Source organism: Bombina bombina, chromosome 5 (assembly GCF_027579735.1).
Source record: "Bombina bombina isolate aBomBom1 chromosome 5, aBomBom1.pri, whole genome shotgun sequence".
Lineage (NCBI taxonomy): Eukaryota > Metazoa > Chordata > Amphibia > Anura > Bombinatoridae > Bombina > Bombina bombina.
This window is the reverse complement of record NC_069503.1, coordinates 987,931,159-987,954,602: the sequence shown is the minus strand read 5'-3', so window position 1 is coordinate 987,954,602 and position 23,444 is coordinate 987,931,159. Positions and strand designations below refer to the sequence as shown.

General features: G+C 39.4%; 1 protein-coding gene across 3 annotated transcripts in view; it reads right to left on the bottom strand.

Moving 5' to 3' along the window:
• ESRP1 (epithelial splicing regulatory protein 1) overlaps nt 1-23,444 on the bottom strand; it is a 202,597-nt gene that overhangs the window by 13,633 nt on the left and 165,520 nt on the right. For all 3 annotated transcript variants that reach the window (XM_053715208.1, XM_053715209.1, XM_053715210.1), the window contains exon 13: nt 15,458-15,629. In XM_053715208.1, coding sequence (XP_053571183.1) covers nt 15,458-15,629 — 172 coding nt within the window. The remainder of the gene's footprint in view (nt 1-15,457; nt 15,630-23,444) is intronic.

The window sequence follows — 23,444 nt, the reverse complement described above, 5'->3', positions numbered from 1 at the left end:
TAAGGCATGATATTGATAACTGATTATCTGTGAGGATAAATCGGAACAAAAAAAAAAAAAATAATGTTTGGAGGGTTAGGTTCTATACCAAATCATGCTCACACACACACACACACACACACACAATTTTCTTTAAAGGAATACACATTATATACTATTAAAAAGATTAGAAACATATAGTTTAGTAACTTTTGCTTTGTGATTTTGGACTAGGTACATTTACCCATGACAAGAAAAACATAATTTATGTAAGAACTTACCTTATAAATTAATTTCTTTCATATTGGCAAGAGTCCATGAGCTAGTGACGTATGGGATATACAATCCTACCAGTAGGGGCAAAGTTTCCCAAACCTCAAAATGCCTATAAATACACCCCTCACCACACCCATAATTCAGTTTAACGAATAGCCAAGCAGTGGGGTGATAAAGAAAGGAGTAGAAAGCATCAACAAAAGAAATTTGGAAATAATTGTGCTTTATACAAAAAAGCATAACCACCATAAAAAAGGGTGGGCCTCATGGACTCTTGCCAATATGAAAGAAATGAATTTATCAGGTAAGTTCTTACATAAATTATGTTTTCTTTCATGTAATTGGCAAGAGTCCATGAGCTAGTGATGTATGGGTTAGCAATACCCAAGATGTGGAACTCCACGCAAGAGTCACTAGAGAGGGAGGGATAAAAATAAAAACAGCCATTTTCCGCTGAAAAAATTAATCCACAACCCCCAAAAAATAAGTTTATTCTCATAAATGAAAGAAAAAAACTTAAATCAAAAGCAGAAGAATCAAACTGAAACAGCTTCCATACCTTCAAATTTGATGATTTGAGATCCTGATGGAAAAATGGACCTTGAGACAGTAGGTCCGGCCTTAACGGAAGTGGCCAAGGCTGGCAACTGGACATCCGAACCAGATCTGCATACCAAAACCTGTGTGGCCATGCTGGAGCCACCAGCAACACAAACTATTGTTCCATGATGATTTTGGAGATCACTCTTGGAAGGAGAACTAGATGCGGGAAAATGTAAGCAGGATGATAACACCAAGGAAGTGTCAGCGCATCCACTGCTTCCGCCTGAACATCCCTGGACCTGGACAGGTATCTGGGAAGTTTCCTGTTTAGATGAGAGGCCATGAGATCTATCTCTGGAAGACGCCACATCTAAACAATCGGAGAAAACACATCTGGATGGAGAGACCACTCCCCTGGATGTAAAGTCTGACGGCTGAGATAATCCGCCTCCCAATTGTCTACACCTGGGATATGCACCGCAGAGATTAGACAGGAGCTGGATTCCGCCCAAGCAAGTATCCAAGATACTTCTTTCATAGCTTGGGGACTGTGAGTTCCACCCTGATGATTGACATATGCCACTGTTGTGATATTGTCTGTCTGAAAACAAATGAACGGTTCTCTCTTTAACAGAGGCCAAAACTGAAGAGCTCTGAGAATTGCACATTCTAAAATATTTATTGGTAATCTCGCCTCTTGAGATTTTCAAACCCCTTGTGCTTTCAGAGATCCCCAAACAGCTCCCCAACCTGAAAGACTCGCATCTGTTGTGATCACAGTCCAGGTTGGCCGAACAAAAGAAGCCCCTTGAACTAAACGATGGTGATCTATCCACCACGTCAGAGTGTCATACATTTGGATTTAAGGATATTAATTGTGATAACTTTGTATAATCCCTGCACCATTGGTTCAGCATACAAAGCTGTAGAGGTCTCATGTGAAAACGAGCAAAGGGGATCTCGTCCGATGCTGCAGTCATGAGACCTAAAACTTCCATGCACATAGCCACTGAAGGGAATGACTGAGACTGAAGGTTTCGGCAGGCTGCAACCAATTTTAAACGTCTCTTGTCTGTTAGAGACAGAGTCATGGACACTGAATCTATCTGGAAGCCTAAAAAGGTGACCCTTGTCTGAGGAATCAAGAAACTTTTTGGTAAATTGATCCTCCAACCATGTTTCCAAAGAAACAACACTAGTTGATTCGTGTGAGATTCTGCAGTATGTAAAGACTGAGCTAGTACCAAGATATCGTCCAAATAAGGAAACATTGCAATACCCTGTTCTCTGATTACAGAGAGTAGGGCACCTAGAACCTTTGAAAAGATTCTTGGAGCTGTTGCTAGGCCAAATGGAAGAGCAACAAATTGGTAATGCTTGTCTAGAAAAGAGAATCTCAGGAACTGATAATGTTCTGGATGAATCGGAATATGAAGGTATGCATCCTGCAAGTCTATTGTGGACATATAATGTCCTCGCTGAACAAAAGGCAGAATAGTCCTTATAGTCACCATCTTGTAAGTTGGTACTCACATAACGATTCAAAATTTTCAGATCCAGAACTGGTCTGAATAAATTTTCCTTCTTTGGGACAATGAATAGATTTGAATAAAACCCCAAACCTTGTTCCTGAAAAGGAACTGGCATGATTACCCCTGAAGACTCCAGGTCTGAAACATACTTCAGGAAAGCCTGAGCTTTTACTGGATTTGCTGGGATACGTGAGAAAAAATCTTCTCACAGGAGGTCTTACTCTGAATCCTATTCGATAACCTTGAGAGACAATGCTCTGAATCTATTGATTTTGGACAGAATTTATCCAAATATCCCTGAAAAACCTTAATCTGCCCCCTACCAGCTCAGCTGGAATGAGGGCCACACCTTCATGCGGACTTAGGGGCTGACTTTGGTTTCTTAAATGGCTTGGATTTATTCCAATTTGAGGAAGGCTTCCAATTGGAAACAGATTCCTTGGGGGAAGGATTGAGTTTTTATTCCTTATTTTGATGAAAGGAACAAAAACGGTTAGAAGCCTTAGATTTACCCTTAGGTTTTTTATCCTGAGGCAGAAAAACTCCCTTTCCCCCAGTGACAGTTGAAATAATAGAATCCAACTGAGAACCAAATAAATTATTACCTTGGAAAGAAAGAGATAGTAATCTAGACTTAGATGTCATATCAGCATTCCAAGATTTAAGCCACAAAGCTCTTCTAGCTAATATAGCTTAAGACATGGATCTAACATCAATTTTGATAATATCAAAAATGGCATCAAAAATAAAATGATTAGCATATTGCAATAAGCGAATAATGCTAGATATGTAAGAATCCAATTCTTGTTACGCTAAATTCTCCAACCAGAAAGTTGATGCAGCCGCAACATCAGCCAAAGAAATTGCAGGTCTGAATATAAATAGGCTTTCCTTAGATAAGATTCAAGCTTCCTATCTAAAGGATCCTTAAAGGAAGTGCTATCTTCCATAGGAATAGTGGTACGTTTAGCAAGAGTAGAAATAGCCCCATCAACTTTGGTGATTTTTTCCCCAAACCTCTATATAATATGCTGGTAAAGGATACTATTTTTTAAACCTTGAAGGAGGAATAAAAGTAGTACCTGGCTTATTCCATTCCTTAGAAATCATATCAGAAATAGCCTCAGGAATAGGAAAATCTGGAGAAACCAGATATAGGAATAGGAATCCCTGGAGAAACCACAGAAAGTTTAAAAACGGCATTTAAACGTTTATTAGACTGAACATCAAGAGGACTGGTTACCTCAATATCCAAAGTAATTAACACTTCTTTTAATAAAGAACGCATATACGCTATTTTAAATAAATAAGTAGATTTGTCAGTGTCAATGTCTGAGGAAGGATCTTCTGTAGCAGATAGATCCTCATCAGAGGAGGATAAATTATTATGTTGTTGGTCATTTGAAATTTCATCAACTGAATGAGAAGTTTTAAAAGACCTTTTACGTTTATTAGAAGGTGTAAATGCAGACAAAGCCTTCTGGATAGAATCAGAAACAAATTCTTTAAAATTCATAGGTATATCATGTACATTAGAAGTTAAAAACTACAACTGGCAATGTACTATTACTGATGGACACACTATTTGCATGTAAAAGTTTATCATGACAACTATTACAAATGACATTCGGCGAAATAATTTCCACAATCTTACAACAAATGCATTTAGCTTTGGTAGAACCGATGTCAGGCAGCAATGTTCCAGCAGAAACTTCTGAGGCAGGATCAGATTGAGACATCTTGCAAAATGTAAAAGAAAAAACAACATATAAAGCAAAATTATCAATTTCCTTATATGACAGTTTCAGGAATGGGAAAAAATGCAAATAGCATAGCCCTCTGATAGAGAAAAAGGCAAGAGGCCAACATCAATGGGGTATTAAAATAATGAAAAAGTTTGGCACCAAGTATGACGCACAACGTAACTGAAAACTTTTTTGGCGCCAATAATAACCGGAAATGTCACTAATGACGCAACCGTGTGTAAGGCTTTGGCGTCAACTATGACGCCAGAAATGACGAAGTTGCGTCAGACGTATTTTGTCGCGCCAAAAACATTCTCGCGCCAAGAATGACGCAATAAAGTCTAGCATTTGGCGCACCCGCAGGCCTAATTGAAAAAAAAAAAAGACTAAACCCCAAGTAAGAAAATGTTTATTTTCCCCAAACATGAAACTGACAGTCTGCAGAAGGAAATACATGAACCCGACTCATGGCAAATATAAAGTACAATACATATATTTAGAACTTTATATAAATGCATAAAGTGCCAAACCATAGCTGAGGTATCTTAAGTAATAAAAAAAAACATACTTACCAAAAGACACCCATCCACATATAGCAGATAGCCAAACCAGTACTGAAACAGTTATCAGTAGAGGTAATGGTAAATTGAGAGTATATCGTCGATCTGAAAAGGGAGGTAGGAGATGAATCTCTACGACCAATAACAGAGAACCTATGAAATAGACCCCCGTTAGGGAAATCATCGTATTCAATAAGTGATACTCCCTTCACGTCCCTCTGACGTTCGCTGTACTCAGAGGAATCGGGCTTCAACAATGCTGAGAAGCGCATATCAACGTAGAAATCTTAGCTCAAACTTACTTCATCACCTCCATAGGAGGCAAAGTTTGTAAAACTGAATTGTGGGTGTGGTGAGGGGTGTATTTATAGGCATTTTGAGGTTTGGGAAACTTTGCCCCTCCTGGTAGGATTGTATATCCCATATGTCACTAGCTCATGGACTCTTGCCAATTACATGAAAGAAAGTTAATTCCAGGATTTTGCCGTCATTTAAAGGGACAAGATACCGTAAAATTGTCTTCTAGTGTATTCCTAATGATACATTTTTAGCTGCTGGAGTAGTTTTCAAATAGCTATTTCAAATGTCAAAATAAAGGCAAAGAAGCTATTTTACAAATACACAAATTGTGCAAGAGTAGAGCTTGCCAATCAATGTTTAATCCCCCCCCCTACCCTTTGAGGTGGCTGAAAGGTTAGGAAGCAGCAGTCTTATGTCTTTGTTACATACATACAAAGCTTTTATTCTTCCTTTTACCTGTGAATAAACCTGCAATCAGCTTTACAAGATTATATACCGGGTCTTTCCTTTAATATGGCACAATACTGGATGCTGGGGTCTTATTGTTGGGAACAGAAGCTGCTCTGCTTGGTTTCAGACTCTAGTGGGTGATAAAGATAATGTATTTTGTTCTTATTGTATTCATTCTGGTCCCTTGTGTCTATGCTCTGTATTTTTTTTTTTTTTAAAGGACCAGGTAAACTTACTAACTATACACCTGCACATTTCTCTCCATGTCTTTTCTGCTCTGTCTGCCCTTCTCCTAAAACTCACTGCATGTCCCTATAAGAACAACCCCCACACTATCCATATCTCACTCTCCCTTCTCTCATCCCCTATGGTGTCCTCTCATGAACTACTGTCTCCTAGAAATACTTCCTCCTCTAACTCTCCTGTGTCTAGTCATACCCGCTCCTACAAGTCTCACTCTCACCTTCTGTCACTCTCACTGCTACTACTGCTTGCTGCTGGTGATGTCTCTCCTTACCCTGGCCCTGCAGCAATCAGCACACTTTTACACTCTCGCTCAGTCTCCCACTGCAAAAACTCTAGGTCACGCAATACCAACAATCTCATCTCCATTAACTCACAGCACCTATCCCCTCTATTTTCTTGTGCCCTCTGGAATGCTCGCTCTGTCTGTAACAAACTTACAACTGTTCACGACCTGTTTGTTTCAACGCTTTCAACCTTTTAGCAATTACTGAAACCTGGCTATCTTCCTCTGACACTGCTTCCATTGCTGCTCTCACACATGGTGCTCTTCACTTTAGCCACACACCTAGGCCAGGTGAGAGACATGGTGGCGGTTTTGGCATCTTACTCTCCCCCTCCTGCTCCTATCAGTGCCGATCTTCTCCCCCCCCCCTTCTCTCTCTGAATGGCAGTTATCTATCGCCCCCCTGGACCAACCTCCCAATTCCTTCACAACTTCTTTTCTGCCTAACTTCCTTACTTTCTCTCTACAAATACACCTCATCTAATTCTGGGGGACTTCAGCATCCCCATTGACAACCCATCTGCCCCTGCTGCCTCTAAACTTCTCTCTCACTCACAATCTACCCTATTCACCACGATAGACACTATTGATCTGGTATTCTATCTCAGCTCCCTCTCTGATGTTGCCTGTCACGCATTTCCCATCTCAGACCACCGTCTGCTCACCTTTAATCTTAATATACAGGCTAAACCTACTTCTCCCCATCACCCCTGCACCTGTAGAAATCTGCACACTGTGGACCCTTACAACTCTCCAACCTCATTCAAATACACCTCCCCCACACTTCCACGATATCCTGCCCTGACCTTGCTATAACCCACTATAACAAAACTCTCTTCTCTGCACTTGACACTCTCAGCTCCAGCCCTGGCACTCCCAGCAAACACACCACCTACAAAAATGCTCCCACACTGCTGAACGTGCCTGGAGGAAATCCTACTCTGAACCCGATTTTGTCACGCCGCACCACTCTAGCCGTTGCTAGGGGTGCGGCGTCTCCTTCCCTGTTCGTTGCCAGGGGCTGTGTCAGGTCTGGATGCGTGCCCGTCGTCATCGCCGCACGCTCCTCTCTCTCAGATGCCGGTCTGGATCCCTGTGGCACGAATCCTGCACCTATGTAAGTCCCTCAATAACAATCTATCACTGCCCAAGTATAGGTGTTACTTTGTGTGCTCCTGGGTGTGATAGATCGTTACTACAGTATTGCCTTAATGTGTTTGAACCCTGCCTCTCTGACTACTCTGCCTGTTATACCCCTGAATTGCTGGATTGATATACTGCTGCTGAACTCTGCCTATCTGACTACTCTGCCTGTTTAACCCTGCCTGCCTGACCATTCTAGTGGTGTGCCCTTGGACTACTTTGCTGTTGCCAAATCCTGCCTGCCTGACCATTCTAGTGGTGTGTCCTTGGACTGCTCTGCCGTTGCCACTGGGGACTGTCCTACCTGTGGCGAGTGCTGCTTTCCTCATCACACTAACTTTCTCTGCTCTGGGATATACCCTATCATTCCGGCTCGACGCTGGGATAACAAGACTACTGGCCAAGTTCGGTCTGATAGAGGAGTATCCCACGAGCATTACAGATTTCATGCACTATAAGTTAATTTTTTACTCTTACACCTCTGCCCTTCACTTAGCTAAACAACCTACTTCTCTTATATCTTCTCACTCCTCAAACCCTAAAAGACTCTTCTCCATTTTCAACTCTCTCCTCTATCCACCTGCACCTCCCCCCCTCATCTGCATTCAATGCTCAAGACCTGGATGACTACTTTTTCAATAAAACGCTTACCATCCGAAGAAACATCCCAACACAAGCCTGCAATCTCCCAACTTCGCTCCCAGTCACTCCCTCTACCACTCTCTGCACCCTCCTCCCAACCACTGAGAGTGAAGTAACTTCCTTATTGTCTTCCTCACACCTCACTACCTGTCCACTTGACCCTATTCCTTCACATTTAATACCTTCTCTGTCTCCCACTCCGGCTCTTACTCACATATTCAACCTATCCCATTCTACCAGCTCATTTCCCTGCCTTCTTCAAACATGCTAAGATCACCCCCATCCTCAAAAAACCCTCCCTCGACCCTAACTCTCCTGCAAACTAGCGCCTCATATGACTGCTCCCGCTAGCTTAAAAAATCCTTGAAAAACTAGTTTTCTATCGAATAACCCACTTCCTGTCCTCCAACTCATTGCTCGACCCCCTGCAATCTGGCTTCCGTCCCCAACACTCAACTGAGACTGCCCTCACCAAGGTTACGAACGATCTCATGTCTGCTAAAAATAAGGCTACTACTCTATACTCCTCTTTCTTGACCTCTCTGCTGCCTTTGACACTGTTGACCATCCCCTTTTCCTACTAACTCTCAGCTCTCTTGGGCTCTGTGACACTGATCTACCTTTCCACCCCTGCACTCTCTCCTTCTGTCAATTCTCACATCAGCGACTGCTTATCTGGAATTTCCTCCTGGATGGACTCTCACCACCTAAAAATTAACATGTCCAAGACCGAACTACTTCTAATCCCCCTCTAACTCTACTCCAGTTTCAATTATTTTCCATCACTTTTGGCTGCACCACTATCTCCCCATCACCCCAAGTCTGCTGCCTTGGAGTCACACTTGACTTAAATCTGTAATTCATTCCCCACATCCAATTGCTCTCTTCATCCTGCAACCACCTACGCAATATCTCCAAAATTCGTCCGTTTCTGAGTGCTGAAACTACTAAACCGCTAATCCACTCCCTGGTAATTTCCCAATTTGACTACTGTAATAACCTATTAACTGGCCTCCCTCTCTCCCGCCTCTCTCCCCTTCAATCCATCCTAAATGCATCTGCCAGGCTAATCCACCTCTCTCGACGCTCTGTTTCTGTTGCACCTCTCTGTGAGTTCCTTCACTGGCTCTCTATTTATAGCAGAGTTAAATTCAAAATTCTCACCCTGACCTACAAAGCCCTCACCAATGCTGCCCCACCCTACCTGTCCTCACTCATCAACAAATATACTCCAGCCCGCACCAACAATGACCTGCTACTTGTGTCCTCTACCATCACCTCCTCTCATGCTAGACTACAGCACTTCTCTTGTGCAATAACCAACCCTCTTGAACGCACTTCCTCAAGCTGTCAGACTTTCCCCTAACCTCTCCTCCTTTAAGCGTTCCCTAAAGACCTTTTTGTTCAGGGAAGCTTATCACCCGACTAATTAACAAATTAACTTCACTTACCTAACAATTGCCCTCATCTATCTCCTCACTAATATCATTCTCACCTTTGCAGTCCCCACCTCCTGTCTCCCATCCTCCTACCCATCTAGATTGTAAGTTCCCACAGGAATAGGGCCCTCAATTCCCCCTGTATTTGTCTGTAAAATTTAGTCTTTTATTGTATTGCTTCTCCGTACTTTTATCCTTGTACCCATGGGCAGCGCTGTGGAATATTTTGGCGCTTTATAAATAAAGAATAATAATAATAATTATACTTGACATTTTAAAAACGCATAAAAAAAGTCATTAGTGCAAGTGAAACATTATTGCAATATACATTCATTATTTATTTTGCAGCCTTTTGTTGTTGTAAAATGCATCTAAAATTGTGCTTGTTTGACTTTGTCTCAGGGAGGCTTGGGTTAATACTTTAAGCAGCAGGGGTATCCAAACTTTGCTCTCCAGAGGTTTTGGAACTACATTTCCCATGATGCTCAGCTAGATAAAATGCTGGCTGAGCATCATCGGAAATGTAGTTCCAAAACCTCTGGAGAGCAAAGTTTGGACACCCCTGCTTTAAGGCAATTTAGGTGAGCTTTTGTTTACATTTCCCTCCCTAAGCTTCTTTGGTCTAACATGCTTTTAAAAGGTGGACTATCAGTTTTGCATCAACAATTATGGTAGGAAAATCATTATTTGCAATAGTAACTAAGTTCAATCAGTGCTAAACCTCCTTAAAGGGACATTAAACACTAAAATGCTAGATTGAATGATCCATTCAAATGAAAGATTAGTGTGAGAATAACATGTAGATGCATTTTTTAAAGTTTCATTAGTTGTTTAAATATTGAAAAAATAGGTAATTTTTTAGTGTCTATAAAAAGATGCCATGTTTTAACTTAGGTTACCTTTTCTGCTGTGGCCAATTAGGGACAGTTATAAATAGGTCACTAGAGTGTGCAGCCAATGGCTGTGTGGAATGTAACAGTGTTCTGCCCTTCCATTTCTAACTGGAACTGAAAATCTTAAAATGGAATTACAGGAAAAGGGGACAAAATAAAGTATATTGCTGAGGTTTTTTTTTTTATATCTGATTTATCATTTTATATTACCATCTCAAAGTGTTTAATGTCCCTTTAAGGGAATACAAAAGGGCAGGCTATCAAAGTCTGCACATGTGCACGCAGAGTGTTTGCTATATCCGAATATTAGTTTGTAAATGGTTAGCAGGGTTTCTTTTGTACTGGGGGATAGGGCAATCAGTGAAAATAACAAACACACTCATTTGATAAGATAAAGCTGCAGTTTTCATTGCATAATTATTCTTATATATGAAGGTTCATAATAATGATGTTTACAGTTTGTGTTTAAATTTCCCTTTAACTCAGTTACTGTATTAGATACTAGAAAGTTGATTTTGTGTTTTGAAACCACAACCTAATAAAATGGGTTGAGCTTGTAGGTTTAATCAGATCTCATTACTTTATAACATTGTGTACATATGCATGCTTCTTTATCTTATATCTGTCAGTAAACCAAAGACCAATACTTGAAGAGAACAATGGAAAATTATTTTACCACCTAATCTCTTCTATACCCCCCTGGGAGTGTAATTTCTTCTGCTGGCTGTGTTTACACAGCTTATCTATAGCTTGGATCTAAGGCCAGAAACTTTCAGAATAGGTGGGGATACCACAGGCTAAATCAACTTTTTCAAATGCCAAAATAAGGGTAAAGGAAATACTTCTAAACGATTTAGTACACTCCAGCAGGTAAAGTGGATCATTGGGAACAAAATTAAAGGGGAGAACATTTTTTTTTTTTAAACTGTCCCTTTAAGCACTGAAACATTAAAGACTGGGTTTTTTAATAGTTTAATAAAATTCTGTTTTACATTTAGTAGTAAGTCCAGAGATTGTAGTATTTTTTTCTGACTTTGTATGTATATTTAGATAGACAGATCTTTTTTCCCCACACACAGTAAAAGGCCATATAAAGCAGATATCTTATACAGTTGCCAAGACCGCGCCTTCATACCTTATGCAACTATCTCCACCTTAATTTTGCACAGGCATGATAAAGAGAGACAGCTGTTGATTTGGTGGAAAATCATATTAAATTAATTCCAATTAAATTAAACATTCCAACATTTTCAATCATGTGTTAAAACAAAAGGGTTAAAAACTTATAAATTATGGTTTAAAAAGACTGAGCTCTAGGAATTCATTTGCAATACTTGATATAATCCTTTTGTGCACCTAGTAATAAATTTGGTTTGGCAGACAGACGTTAACACTACATCGCATACTACTCCCTAGAGCTTATTCAATGCATTGCAAGAGTGAAGATGTATTTTCTTAACTTTAAACACATGGTTTTTCAAGCAAACAAAGAACTGAAATGTGTAAGTTAATAATATAAATGTTGGCCTAGATACCTTTTCCTATGTAATTAGAAACAATTCTAGGTATGTGAATTTTTATTTGATTTGGCATTTATTATAGAAAGAAAAGACAAATATGGCCGCCGCAGCAGCATTCGGCTCATTTCAGGGCTGGATTTATTAGTTTAAAAAGTGCAACACACAGTAATCTAGATTTGCACAGATATTTGTGAGTTGCACATTTACACTTAAAAATCCAGCTATGAAAATAGCCAAATGCTACTGCCTGCGGCCATATTCGCCATTCATTTCTATAACAAATGCCAAATTCAGAAAAAAATGCAAATAAAAAAAAAAAAAAAAGGCTTAAAACCTCTGTTAGGATGAGGAACGTCTGGTGAGCCTTTCTAAATTTGTAGGCTTAAAGAGGACAGTGGAAGCCATGCAAGGTAAGATGGAAGTGTATGTAATGGAGTTAAGCAGAGAGTTGCACAGAACAGAAGCAGCAAGAAAATTCTTGTGGGGGGAGATGGAAATATTAATGATGGATATTGACAGGAATTAGTTTATTGAAGAGGGCGGTCCAGGGAGTATTTGGCCATAATTGAAGAACCAGAGTTTGGTGTGAGGCAGTTTAGAGTTTTATAGGTTTGGAGCAGTATTTTTAACTGGAGTAAAACGCGTATAGGTAGCCGGTGTAGGGACTGGCACATCAGGAGGATGTGGATCAGCAATATATAAAGGCAACTGAAAAACTATGCAATCAGTTGGAGAGTCAGGAAGCAACCCAGAAGAGGTCTGTGTCTCTAGTGCAAAATGTATACAGTATATAATATATGGTAATCTGAGCTGTTCATTTGGTAGAGAGCAATAGTGCAGGAAAACAGAGAAGGGAGAAGAAAGTCTTGAATTTGATAATAGAGTTAAGGGGGCAATAAACAGCAAGACATTTCTGCTATCCAACATCAGGTCATCCAAGTCAAACATTTTAAACACATATTAACATCTCGTTTGTTGCAATAATTTTCAATAGCCAACTCCACCTACCATTTGCCTTATGTGGAGGAGCCCACCTGGACTTACATCTATAGACAATAAGGCTAGCCAGTGTCATATTAGTATGAAGTGCATTGTTTTGCAGTTGTTATCAGCTAAATCCAGTAAAGGGGAAAGATATGTAGCAGGGCTAGCCATGAGAAGCCTACTGTGTATTTCAAGATATGAAAGTAAGAAAATCTAACATTTTTAAATTAAAAGAAAATGCCGCAAAATAAATACAATTATATTGCAAACCTTTTATATTAAAATCTCAAGGTGTTTACTGTCCCTTTAAAACAAAGGGCAATAGATATATTTGTTCAGGTTAAGGGCAGATTTTTGGAGCTCAGTAAATTGCTACACATTGACAGCAGATGGGGGTCAGAAGCTTAAAGGGCCATGATACCCAAATGTTGAAACACTTGAAAAGTGATGCAGCATAGCTGTAAAACGCCGACTAGAAAATATCACCTGAGCATCTCTACGTAAAAAAAGAAAGATATTTTACCTAAAAAAATTCCTCAGTAGCCACATACCATTGTAAAAGACTTCTAAGCAGCAAATCAGTATGTCTGTCCCGGGACAGCTAAGGGAGTGAGCTTACGTGCACACTTATCTTATTTCCCTATTCAGTTTAAGGAAGTTTACTATGAAATCTCATGAGAGTTAAGTCAAATATCATGAGATCACAGTAAAAGAGTTCATGAGCTCAACACTGCTGATGCCGATTGGCTGCTGTTCATTTCTTATTTTTTTTTACCTGCAGCTGGGCAGCAGCTGAGTATAACTTTTTACACAGAACTTACTCTGCTGAGCTAAGGAGATTGTGAGGTAAAATATCTTCCTTTTTTTACATAGAGATGCTCAGGTGATATTTTCCTGTCAGCTTTTTACTGTCATACTGCATCAGTTTCAAGTGATTTAGCATATGAGTATTTTGTCCCTTTAAATAAAATGGGAAGATAGCACAGCGATTGGTGAAGACTAGGTCAATGAAGTTACATTCACAGTGGGTTGAAGATATTATATACTGTGTGGCAGGATAAGTAGGTGGTAAGATAAGCAGAGGCTGCAGGTGTGAAGATTGTATTTTTTACTGCTGCATCAGAACATTAACTTGATATTTGTGCTTTCACCCTGAGCACAGCCCTGCTGTATGTACAAATACAACGCAACCCTACCCCTCCCATGCAGACATTTTGTGCACAAGCACAAATACAGAAGTATTATTCGGAATATGTATACAAGTACTTTGTTTAAAAGCTGCCTGAAGGAAATCAATTAGCTCTACCACAATTACAAGGAAATGTTGTAAATATAGTAAGGCTTGCAACGTTACTGTAATGCCCCCCTCCTTTTTTAAGCAGGTTGCTGGGCAAAATAATCTCTGTTTTTGGATTTCTTCAGGAACTTAAACTTTTTAACACCTCACTGCAGCTCCACTGATCTGGCAGAAAATGTCTTGTAAGACCAGCAGAGTATTTGTTTTCCTCCTCACATAAAAGTTACATTCTTTAAGCAACATTACAAGGACACAAAGGTGAAACAAACCTGACCTTGCACACTGGTATTTTTACTCCAGGGCATCCATTTGGCAGGTCTAAGAATTTCAGTTCACTACTGAAGCCTTTACTGCATAGATTTACTGTCACTAGCTCAGCCATTAACTACTTACTGGTGCTCCATGCCCTTGAATTTAAATATAAAGCTGTGCACTTTCTCTAATAGCATCTCAGTGACTGATTTAGTTTCAAGCCTAATCTGATAATAGATCAGTGCCATTTGCCAACATTCTGGAGATCTCTTGCTAAAAACACAGAGGTTTTTTTGTTTTCTTTTTCTAATACATTCATTGTGTATATCAGCTAAACTAAGCACTGGATTACAAAAATGTCTACATACACAAATAAAGGTTTTAAAACTGCATAACTTCGCACATTGTGCTAACAAAATGTAATAAACTACTTTCAAACACTGGTGAGTATTCACTTAAGACCCTTGATTGTGACCAATTAGTGGTACCTGTAAATGCATTTGTGAACTGCTCTAAGCAACCACAGTGTAATATGTAAATGGGTCAGTCAGCCAATATATAACATACATAGATTACAGAATATTTTATAGCATATTTTAATTTGAAGGGACAGTCTACTTAAAAATTGCTATTGTTTAAAAAGATAGATATTTCCTTTACTACCTATTACACGGTTTTGCATAACCAACTTCATATACTTTTTTACCTCTAAGATTACCTTGTATCTAAGCCTCTGCAGACTGCCCCCTTATCTCAGTGCTTTTTACAAACTTGCATTTTAGCTAGTTAGTGATGTTTCATGCATAACTCCACAGGAGTGAGCACAATGTTTTCTATATGGCACATATGAACTAGCACTGTCTGGCTGTAAAAAGCTAATAAAAAGCACTGATATAAAAGGCGGCCTGCAAGGGCTTAGACGTGTTGGTTGTGCAAAGCCGGGGAATAGATAGTAAAGGAATTACCTATCTTTTTAAACAATACAAAAATGAGGTATAATGCCCCTTTAAATAGTTTAACAGGACACTGGTTTGACCTGTACGTCTCAAAGGTACAGCCCTCCTTTACATTAACTACTTAGGAGCTTCCAATTCCTGCCAGGATCATCTTCATTTTAGAATATGGCAGTATGTTCCCACGTCTCTCTCTAGAATATATATCCTTCTTGTCTTCAGAGATAAGTACTGTATCAGTAATGTTATACTAGTGTTATGTACCCAGTTATAAACAGAGAGAAATGCCAAGCAAGAAAGGCTTCTCATTCTGACAGGCTTATTGTATGCTGCAAGAGTGGTGTGTGTATATATTCACTTATATGCATACAAATGATATGAATGCTGCTTGTTATAGAAGAGTTCTCATATGGACCTCACCTCGGGTAATAGGCAGTGTAATTCATAAACACCTGAGCCCCGGCTGGGTAATATGCTGCAGACGGCTGCAAGCCCCGGGGATTCAAAAGAAGAGACGGTGAATACAGCGTGCCAGCATCAGATGGGATAACAGCTGTTGGAGATGGAAATGTGTACGAGGGAGGTGATAAACCTAAAAGAAAAAAAAAACAGCTTATTAACTAGAAGTACCATTTCCCAAATCCGGAATTCTACCTGTAAGGCACACTCTCTCTACCTGTGTCTGGTTTGTTTTTTGTGTTAAAGATGCAAATAGTCTATATTTATTTAAAAACAGCAAATATTTCCTTTCTGATTACAGTACTTTCTGAGAGTACTATATATACACAAAAGTATTACAAATGATATAAAACTACCTTTAGGTTACATGCATAGGCTGTATTATGACGACATGTAAATACGGCCTAAATGGCATAATATATTGGGTTTTTTTTTCACTTGGTTCTATAACCCAGTGTTTTTCAACCAGTGTGTCGTGGCACACTAGTGTGCCGTGAGAGATCCTCAGGTGTGCCACGGCAGACTGACAACAGTGTGACATATTTTTTAAACTTTGCTTGTTTTTTACTCCCAGTGCAGGGGTAGTTTGTAGGAGGCATGGCATAACAGCACAATACATACAGTATGTGTGTGTTTGTGTGTATGTGTATATATATATATATATATATATATATATGCTGTATTAGGCTACAATGTGTGATTTTTTTTAAATTTTGGGATGGTGGTGTGCCACAGGATTTTTTAATGTAAAAAGTGTGCCACGGCAAAAAAAAGGTTAAAAATCACTGCTATAACCTTTCCAAAACTGGATTTTGGAATATTTGCATCTTTAAAATGAGACAAACTATTCTGCAATCATAAAATACATTTAGTGTTACTTTCCCTTTAATATAATTTTTTTTATATATAGTTAAGTAATTTTAAGCCCTTTACCCATATGGACATAGATCTACATCATGTTGTACATAGCCCATCATACCGCATAACGTAAATCTACATCCATAATGCCCAAGCAAGTAACAACCATGACTTGCTGCTTGTGGACTTCTAACATCTGCATTCATTTGGTAACAGAGCACAACCAGTGCTCCGCATTAAAAGCCAGATTGCAATATCGCCGTGTCTGTAATTATCCCCGTTGGTGCAGGTGGGAGGCAGTTGAGCAGTCCAGCTTTTTGAGAGGGATCAGGGAGGGTTGAGGAGGGATCCCTACACTTCAGGGGGGAAAAAATAAGATGCCAGTACCTAAGGTGGTGGTGAGCAGTGTGGGTGGGGGGGGGGGGGGGGGGGGGAGGGGAAGAGAAAAGAGCCGTTCGGGGGGGATCACAGCGGTTAGAAGTTGGAGGTGGGAGAGTAATCCCAACATTGTAATACTTTTACCCTTACCAGCTAGCTAACTAACCCCTTTAATGCTGGGAATTTTAAAGTGTGGTGCAGAGCTTCAGTTGGTGGCCTGAATGCCTGCTGCTATTTATGAACAAATGATTCCAGAGAAGCTTTTACAACCATTTGTGTTAGCACTGCACAAGCAATATGTAAATTTCAGTGAGAATCCCAAAATTTGTTTAATATGATCACATCTGGCAGCAAAATGGTGGCATAAAATATACCAAACGGCCTAGATCAATACCATGGGTTGTTTTCTTAATAAAATATAGGTAAATAGAAAAGTAGAAAAAGGCTCTATTTCTGTTTTAATGGAGTGATAGCAAAAATGCTAAAAATTCTCTGGTATTTTGAGTAAGTTTTTCTCTGAAATTCCCAGTAGCGAAGGGGTTAAATAATCGGTTAAATAAAAACATAGATAAAGATAAGCATGAGATTCCTAGAGACAGTGACATTTTAACATTTTTGAGATTAATTCAAACAAGGAAACAGATTTGAAATTTAGTTAAAGAATGTTATTTCCGCCTTTGCAATAGATTTTTCCTTTGGCGCATGTAGTGTGTCTGGAGAGTGCTTACTATTCAGACAGTTAAATAATTAGTTCTCATCAGCTCAATCAAATGCGGTTTGCCTGGTTCCTCCTTGTAATGGTATTACTTTATATATTAAAAAAACAAAAAAAGCAGATCTTGCCACAACACTAAAATTGAGAAGATGCATTAGAAACTTGGATCTCATTCCCCACCAAGCATGCAGTGAAGACCAAATTTCCTTAAGCACCAGTAGTTCAACTTCTGGCTCATTTATTTTGCATACATCAAAAATCAAAGTGTGTTAGATAGCATTTTATCAGCACCAATTGTGCATGTCCAGTGTACAAGTTGTGGAACATATTTATCCAATCAGCACGTTCATGACCATAGAGACCAACAACATACACATGATACCCATCTCGATGTTAAAAGGCTAAAACCGCATTCTATTTAGCTTATTCACGGTACCTACTTCAATTTAATATTTTTAACTTGCTACAGAAACTAACAATGAGCATTATGGAAAGAAAATATAGAAAATAAAGCTAAAGGGTACGGACAATAAAGAGAAAAAAAAGAACACAAACACCCAGCTAAAATAGTATGCAACTTGGAATATGGACTTCTAATTCCAGTAATACAAAAAGACTTCACATCCCAGTACCTGCCAATAAACTTGTGTATACACACAAACAATATTTTTATTCTTCATCTCAAAAAGAAGGATTTCTTAAAAACTTAATGGTCTCCCGTTGACTTCCTCTCTGTAATTTGACATCCTTCTTTAGGGCAACTTCAAATGATTGTTTGTTTTAAATCAAATCTTTAGTTTTGGCTTTTTCTTGAGCAACAGTTCTTTTTAAAGTTCTCATTTTTTTCTTTGCATGGTAAGTAATTTTAACTCCAAGCTTTCTCCTCAGCATGACGTTCTTCTAAAGGTTGCCATCTCTTCCTGTAAGAGGCATTTGGTTTTTCTCTAATTCCTGCATTTTCTTGTAAAGTTCATCTGCACATTTTTTCTCCATGAAGTATATTATTCTTTCTTCCTGTTTTGAAAAACATGGTTTTATAAATCTCTCCTGTTCATTCAGAATCTGTTCCTGTAGCTCCTTCAGCCCTTTTGCCTCCTCATTCTCCTGTAGGAGGTCTTTGATCTGCTCTAATGTATTTCCTTTCTTGTGACGTTCATAAGCAATTTGTTTTTCCATGATTTGCATTATTCTTTCTTCCTGTTCAGAAAGACATCTTTGCATCATTCTCTCAATCATTTAGAATCTTTTCTTGGATAACTCGCATCCTTATATCAATTTCAGCATTGAAGGCCTCTTTTTCAGCTTGTTCTGTTGTTAGGAGATCTTTTATTTCCTGATGAAATTGTAAAATCTTTAGTAGATCAATATTTTGTTCATGATGGTTTTCTGATATTTTACTTGACTTCTTGTCACCTGTGGCTTCTGAGCAGTTCTCCATATCTTTAGAGTTATTACTTTCCTTATCTACGGACATCTATCAACAATTTTATGTATATAACACATGTATATTCAGATGAGTAATAAAAGTTGATGCCTGGTTAAAGCATTCTCCACATTCAGAACATGAAAATAATTTCTTTCTAGTATGTATGTTCTGTTGAGTAGCAAGATATGGTTTCTTGGTAAAACATTTCCAATATGATGCAAAATATGGAAATTATGTATTTCCCACTTGGTTTTGTTGACATTTAAAGAGGTTGAAAGAAGCATCTGCACTCCAGACTTGACAAGGAATATCTGAACACATAGATCTATCTTTTTCTGTAGCCTCAGTGTCTTCATCGGTTTCCTGCTCTTGAAGTTCAAATGGTTTCACAGCACACATATCTTTTGCTTGTTCCTCTTTAATTTTACCTTTGCAAATACTGTCACAGATCTGCTTCTGTGGAGGTTCCAGCTGAATAATACTAAGGTATCCTGTTGGTTCAGTATTTAATACAACTTCACTTGTGTTCGTATCCTCATGGTTTTCCGTGTTAATTTCTTCATAGTTTTCCTGCCTCTAAATTTCAAAGGGTTTCACTGTGCACATATCTTCTGCTTGTTCCACTTTCATTTTAATTGTGTCTGTATACTCTTGGTTTCCATGCCAGTATCTGCATAGTTTTCCTGTTCCTGAATTAAAAGTGGTTTTACCACACACAGATCCTCTGTTTCTTCCTCTTTAACTAAGCCCCTGTGTGCTAGGATCGCAATCAGTGGTATGGGGTTTCTGAGGAGTCTCCATCATGATGTCCTTGTAAAGCTCCTTGTGTGCCTCTATATACTCCCACTCCTCCATAGAGAGATATACAGCAACATCATCACACTTTATAGGCACCTCCCCTATCAGCAGGTACATTTGCAGGGTGTGGGTCAGTATCCTATCTGTTGTCATCTTGTCCCTGATTATGTCACTCACTGTCAGCGAGTTAGTCACACACTCTCCCATCAGCAGGTAAAGAATCTCCAGGATATGATTCAGGATCCTCTCAGGCAGCTTCTTTTTTACCTTGTTTATGGTCAGTAATATTGTGCAACCCTGAGATGCTGATCTTAATGCTTCATTCTCCATGATCCCGGTATTGTATTGATAGCCTCAAGTAGCAGCTAGATGCCACCCAGCCAAAGGACCTTGAAATCACAGAAGCCATGTGACTGCTGGAACATCATTGGTCCCCTAGCCTAACTGGATCTAGCCACTACCAGGTGATAGGTGTGGGTTATACAGCTGTGTGACACAGATGTCAGCATGATAGCTAACTGGAGCCGCATGTTGTCAGGAGGAGCGAGGCTGAGAGGGAAAGAAAGGGGCTATGTGTGATAGAGGATCTGAGAGGGTTGTGTGTGAGGGAGTGAGGGTGAGGAGACTGAGGAGGGGGCTGTGTATGAGAGAAGAGCTGTTAGGGAGAGGGGGCTGAAAAGTAAAGAGGGAGCTGAGAGAGTGAGGAGGGGTCTGTGAGGGAGAGCCGGGGGGCTGAGAGAATAAGGAGGGGTCTGTGTGAGGGAGAGGGGGCTGAGAGGGTGAGGAGGGGGCTGTGTGAGGTAGAGGAGGGGTCTGGGAAGGTGATGACGGGGCTTTGTGAAGAAGAAGAGGGGCTGAAATAGTGGTGAGGGGGCTTTGTGAGGGGGGGAGAGAGTGTGATGAGGGGGCAGTGTGAGTTAGAGGAGGGGTCTAGAAAGGAGAGGGAGAGGAGGTGGCTTTGTGAGGGAGAGGAGGGTCCTGGGTGGGTGAGGGTGGAGCTTTGTGAGGAAGGAGGGGCGTCCATTTTATAATAGATTTTAAATAATTCTCAAGAGCTCTTCCTCAATACTGTGAAGAAGAGTCTTTTATTCATGAATTCATTCATTCGGACAAAAGCATGGAATGCAATGCAGAAACAGGTCAAGCTGTGAACTAAGTCACTAACAAAATGATCACAAAAATCAACAACCTATATTTTTTCTTTCATAATTCAGAGAGCATGCAACAGATTTCCAATTTACTTATATTATCTAATTTGCTTTGTCCTCTTGGTATCCTTTGTTTAAAAGCATACCTTGGTAGGTTCAGGCAGTAATGCACTACTGGGAGCTAGCTCTTGATTGGTAGCTGCACATATGTGCCTCATCATTAGTTCCCCTATGATCAGCTAGCTCCCAGTACTACATTGCACATTCAACAAAGAATACTAACGTTTTTTCACTGTAAGAGCAATAAAATTGTGGAACTCATTACCAAAGGAGGTAGTGAATGCCAATACCATAGATACATTTAAAAATAGTCTGGATACATTTCTGTATATAAACAAAATTCATGGATATGATTGCTAGTATTAAATGGGTTACATTTTAATGGGGTTATTTAAGCTTAACTGGAGCTTTTTGTAAGTATTTTAGATTTGTATAGGTTGAACTCGATGGACTTCAGTCTTTTTTCAACCTTATCTACTATGTTACTATGTTACAATCAAATTTGATAATAGAATTAAATAGGAAGGTTGTGTAAAATTGTATCCTTTATCTGAATTGTGAAATAAATATTTTGTGTTTCATGCCCTTTAACCTCTTAGATAAGGCATCCTCTTCCTGCACAGCTCTCCTGCAATGCGGATGGTGAATACATGTTCGTCATCGCTTCTGATCGTGATACTGGAAACCTCACACTGCAGATGGGGAGACTGCAGTTCCTTTCCCTATTGCTGTCTCTTCTCTGCTGTATCTCAGCCTCTAGGCCATTTACAACAACAAGTGACCCCAAACAGGGGAGTCTGTCCTTTCTAATGAGGAGTCGTAAAAATAGTCAATACCTGTAACAGCATTTAAAATGCTATGTAACTTGAAAAGGGGGTTCTAATGGAGCCCCTATCCCCCCGCTTTGGCTATGGGGGCAAGAGACCGCTCACTTGAAAGTTCATACTACCCTCTTTAAAATGAGAGGTATTTGCAACCTCTAGGATGAATTAATCACAGTTAAAATAGTTGTCTCCTGCCCAACTATTGAGCCCTCCCATCTCTTAACTAGATGGATATGAGACCCCTCAAGTGAAAGAGGGAATTCCTCTCTTTCAAATGAGGGTTCACACCAGTTCTAATTTGAAGGTGATCACCAAAGTAATGGTGATCACCTGCCACAGTTAGACAAAAATACAATGTTTGAGGAGGGAGAAGGGGCACTTTTAGAGCACACATTCCTCTCCATAAAATACAAAGGGGTATTAGACCCTATCTTAAAATAGGGGAACCACCTCTATCCAGTATTGGGTCTTATACACTTGTCAGTAGTAGGCAAATGCCATTTTATGTCAATAACCTAGCTAATGTATTTAGGTGTATAGAGGACAGTGGCCACAGATGCCCTATCCCCTAAAAACAACATACAACACATATACCTCAAATAAAAAAGAGGAGGCTTCCCTTAATCAAATGAGTGGTCTCATGCCCCTTTGATTAGCAGGCGATTGCCATAGAATTAGCAATCGCCTGTAAACGTAGTGTCTTTTACAGTCCTCTAGCTATAAAAGAGACCCTAGCACCCCAAAATATGCACAACCACAAGGTAAGTGACCCCTATTTTTAAAGTGGGGAGTCCAATCTTTCAAAAGAGGGCTCACACACTCAGGTGGTTATCCGCTGAGCGTTATGTTAACAATGATCACCTGTCAGAACAATACCACAGGAGTGGGGTATCCCCTATGTCGCCCCCCCCCCCCCACAATACATATATAAACTTGAGACCCCTTATTTGAAAGCATACATCCTGGGAGTCTCAAATGAGTGGTCATGTGTCTACCTACTGTAAGCTAATTGACACAAAAATGACAAATACACTTGTCTTAATTTAAGCTATGTTTTTAAAGGGACAGGCTAGTCAAAATTAAATTATTCCAAAAGGGTATACAATTTTAAACAACTTTCAAATTTACTTTTATCATCATATTTGCGTTGCTCATATGCTAATTTCCAAATCATTGAACTGCCTCTTATCTCAGAGAATTTTGACCGTTTGACAGTTAGACACTGCTAATTCATGTGTGTCATTTAGATAACATCATGCTCATTCCTGTGGAGTTATTTAAGACCCAGCATTGGCTAAAATGCATGACTGTCAAAAGAACAGAGATAAAGGGGCAGTCTGCAGATGCTTAGAAACAAGATAATCCGAGGTAAAAAGTGCATTAATAGAACAGTGTTGGTTATGCAAAACTGAGGAATGGGTAATAAATGGATTATCTATCTTTTTAAACAATAAAATATCTGCAGTAGACTGTCCCTTTATATTGGTTTGATTACCCCTCACCATAATATATAAAAATACCCTACATTTGAAAGTGTGTCCTTATAGCTATAAAGTGATCGCTATAGTAAGACAGATAACCTTGCAGTAACCACTAGCCTCATTTATTTGTACTGTTGTTGTTAGGACTCATAGAAAGATGTTTTTCAGAACTAATAAAAAAAATGTAATAAAAAAAAAAAAAGGGAGAACTGAGAGAATATAAAAATCAGTGATATTTTTTTTAAATTCTCTATAGGATG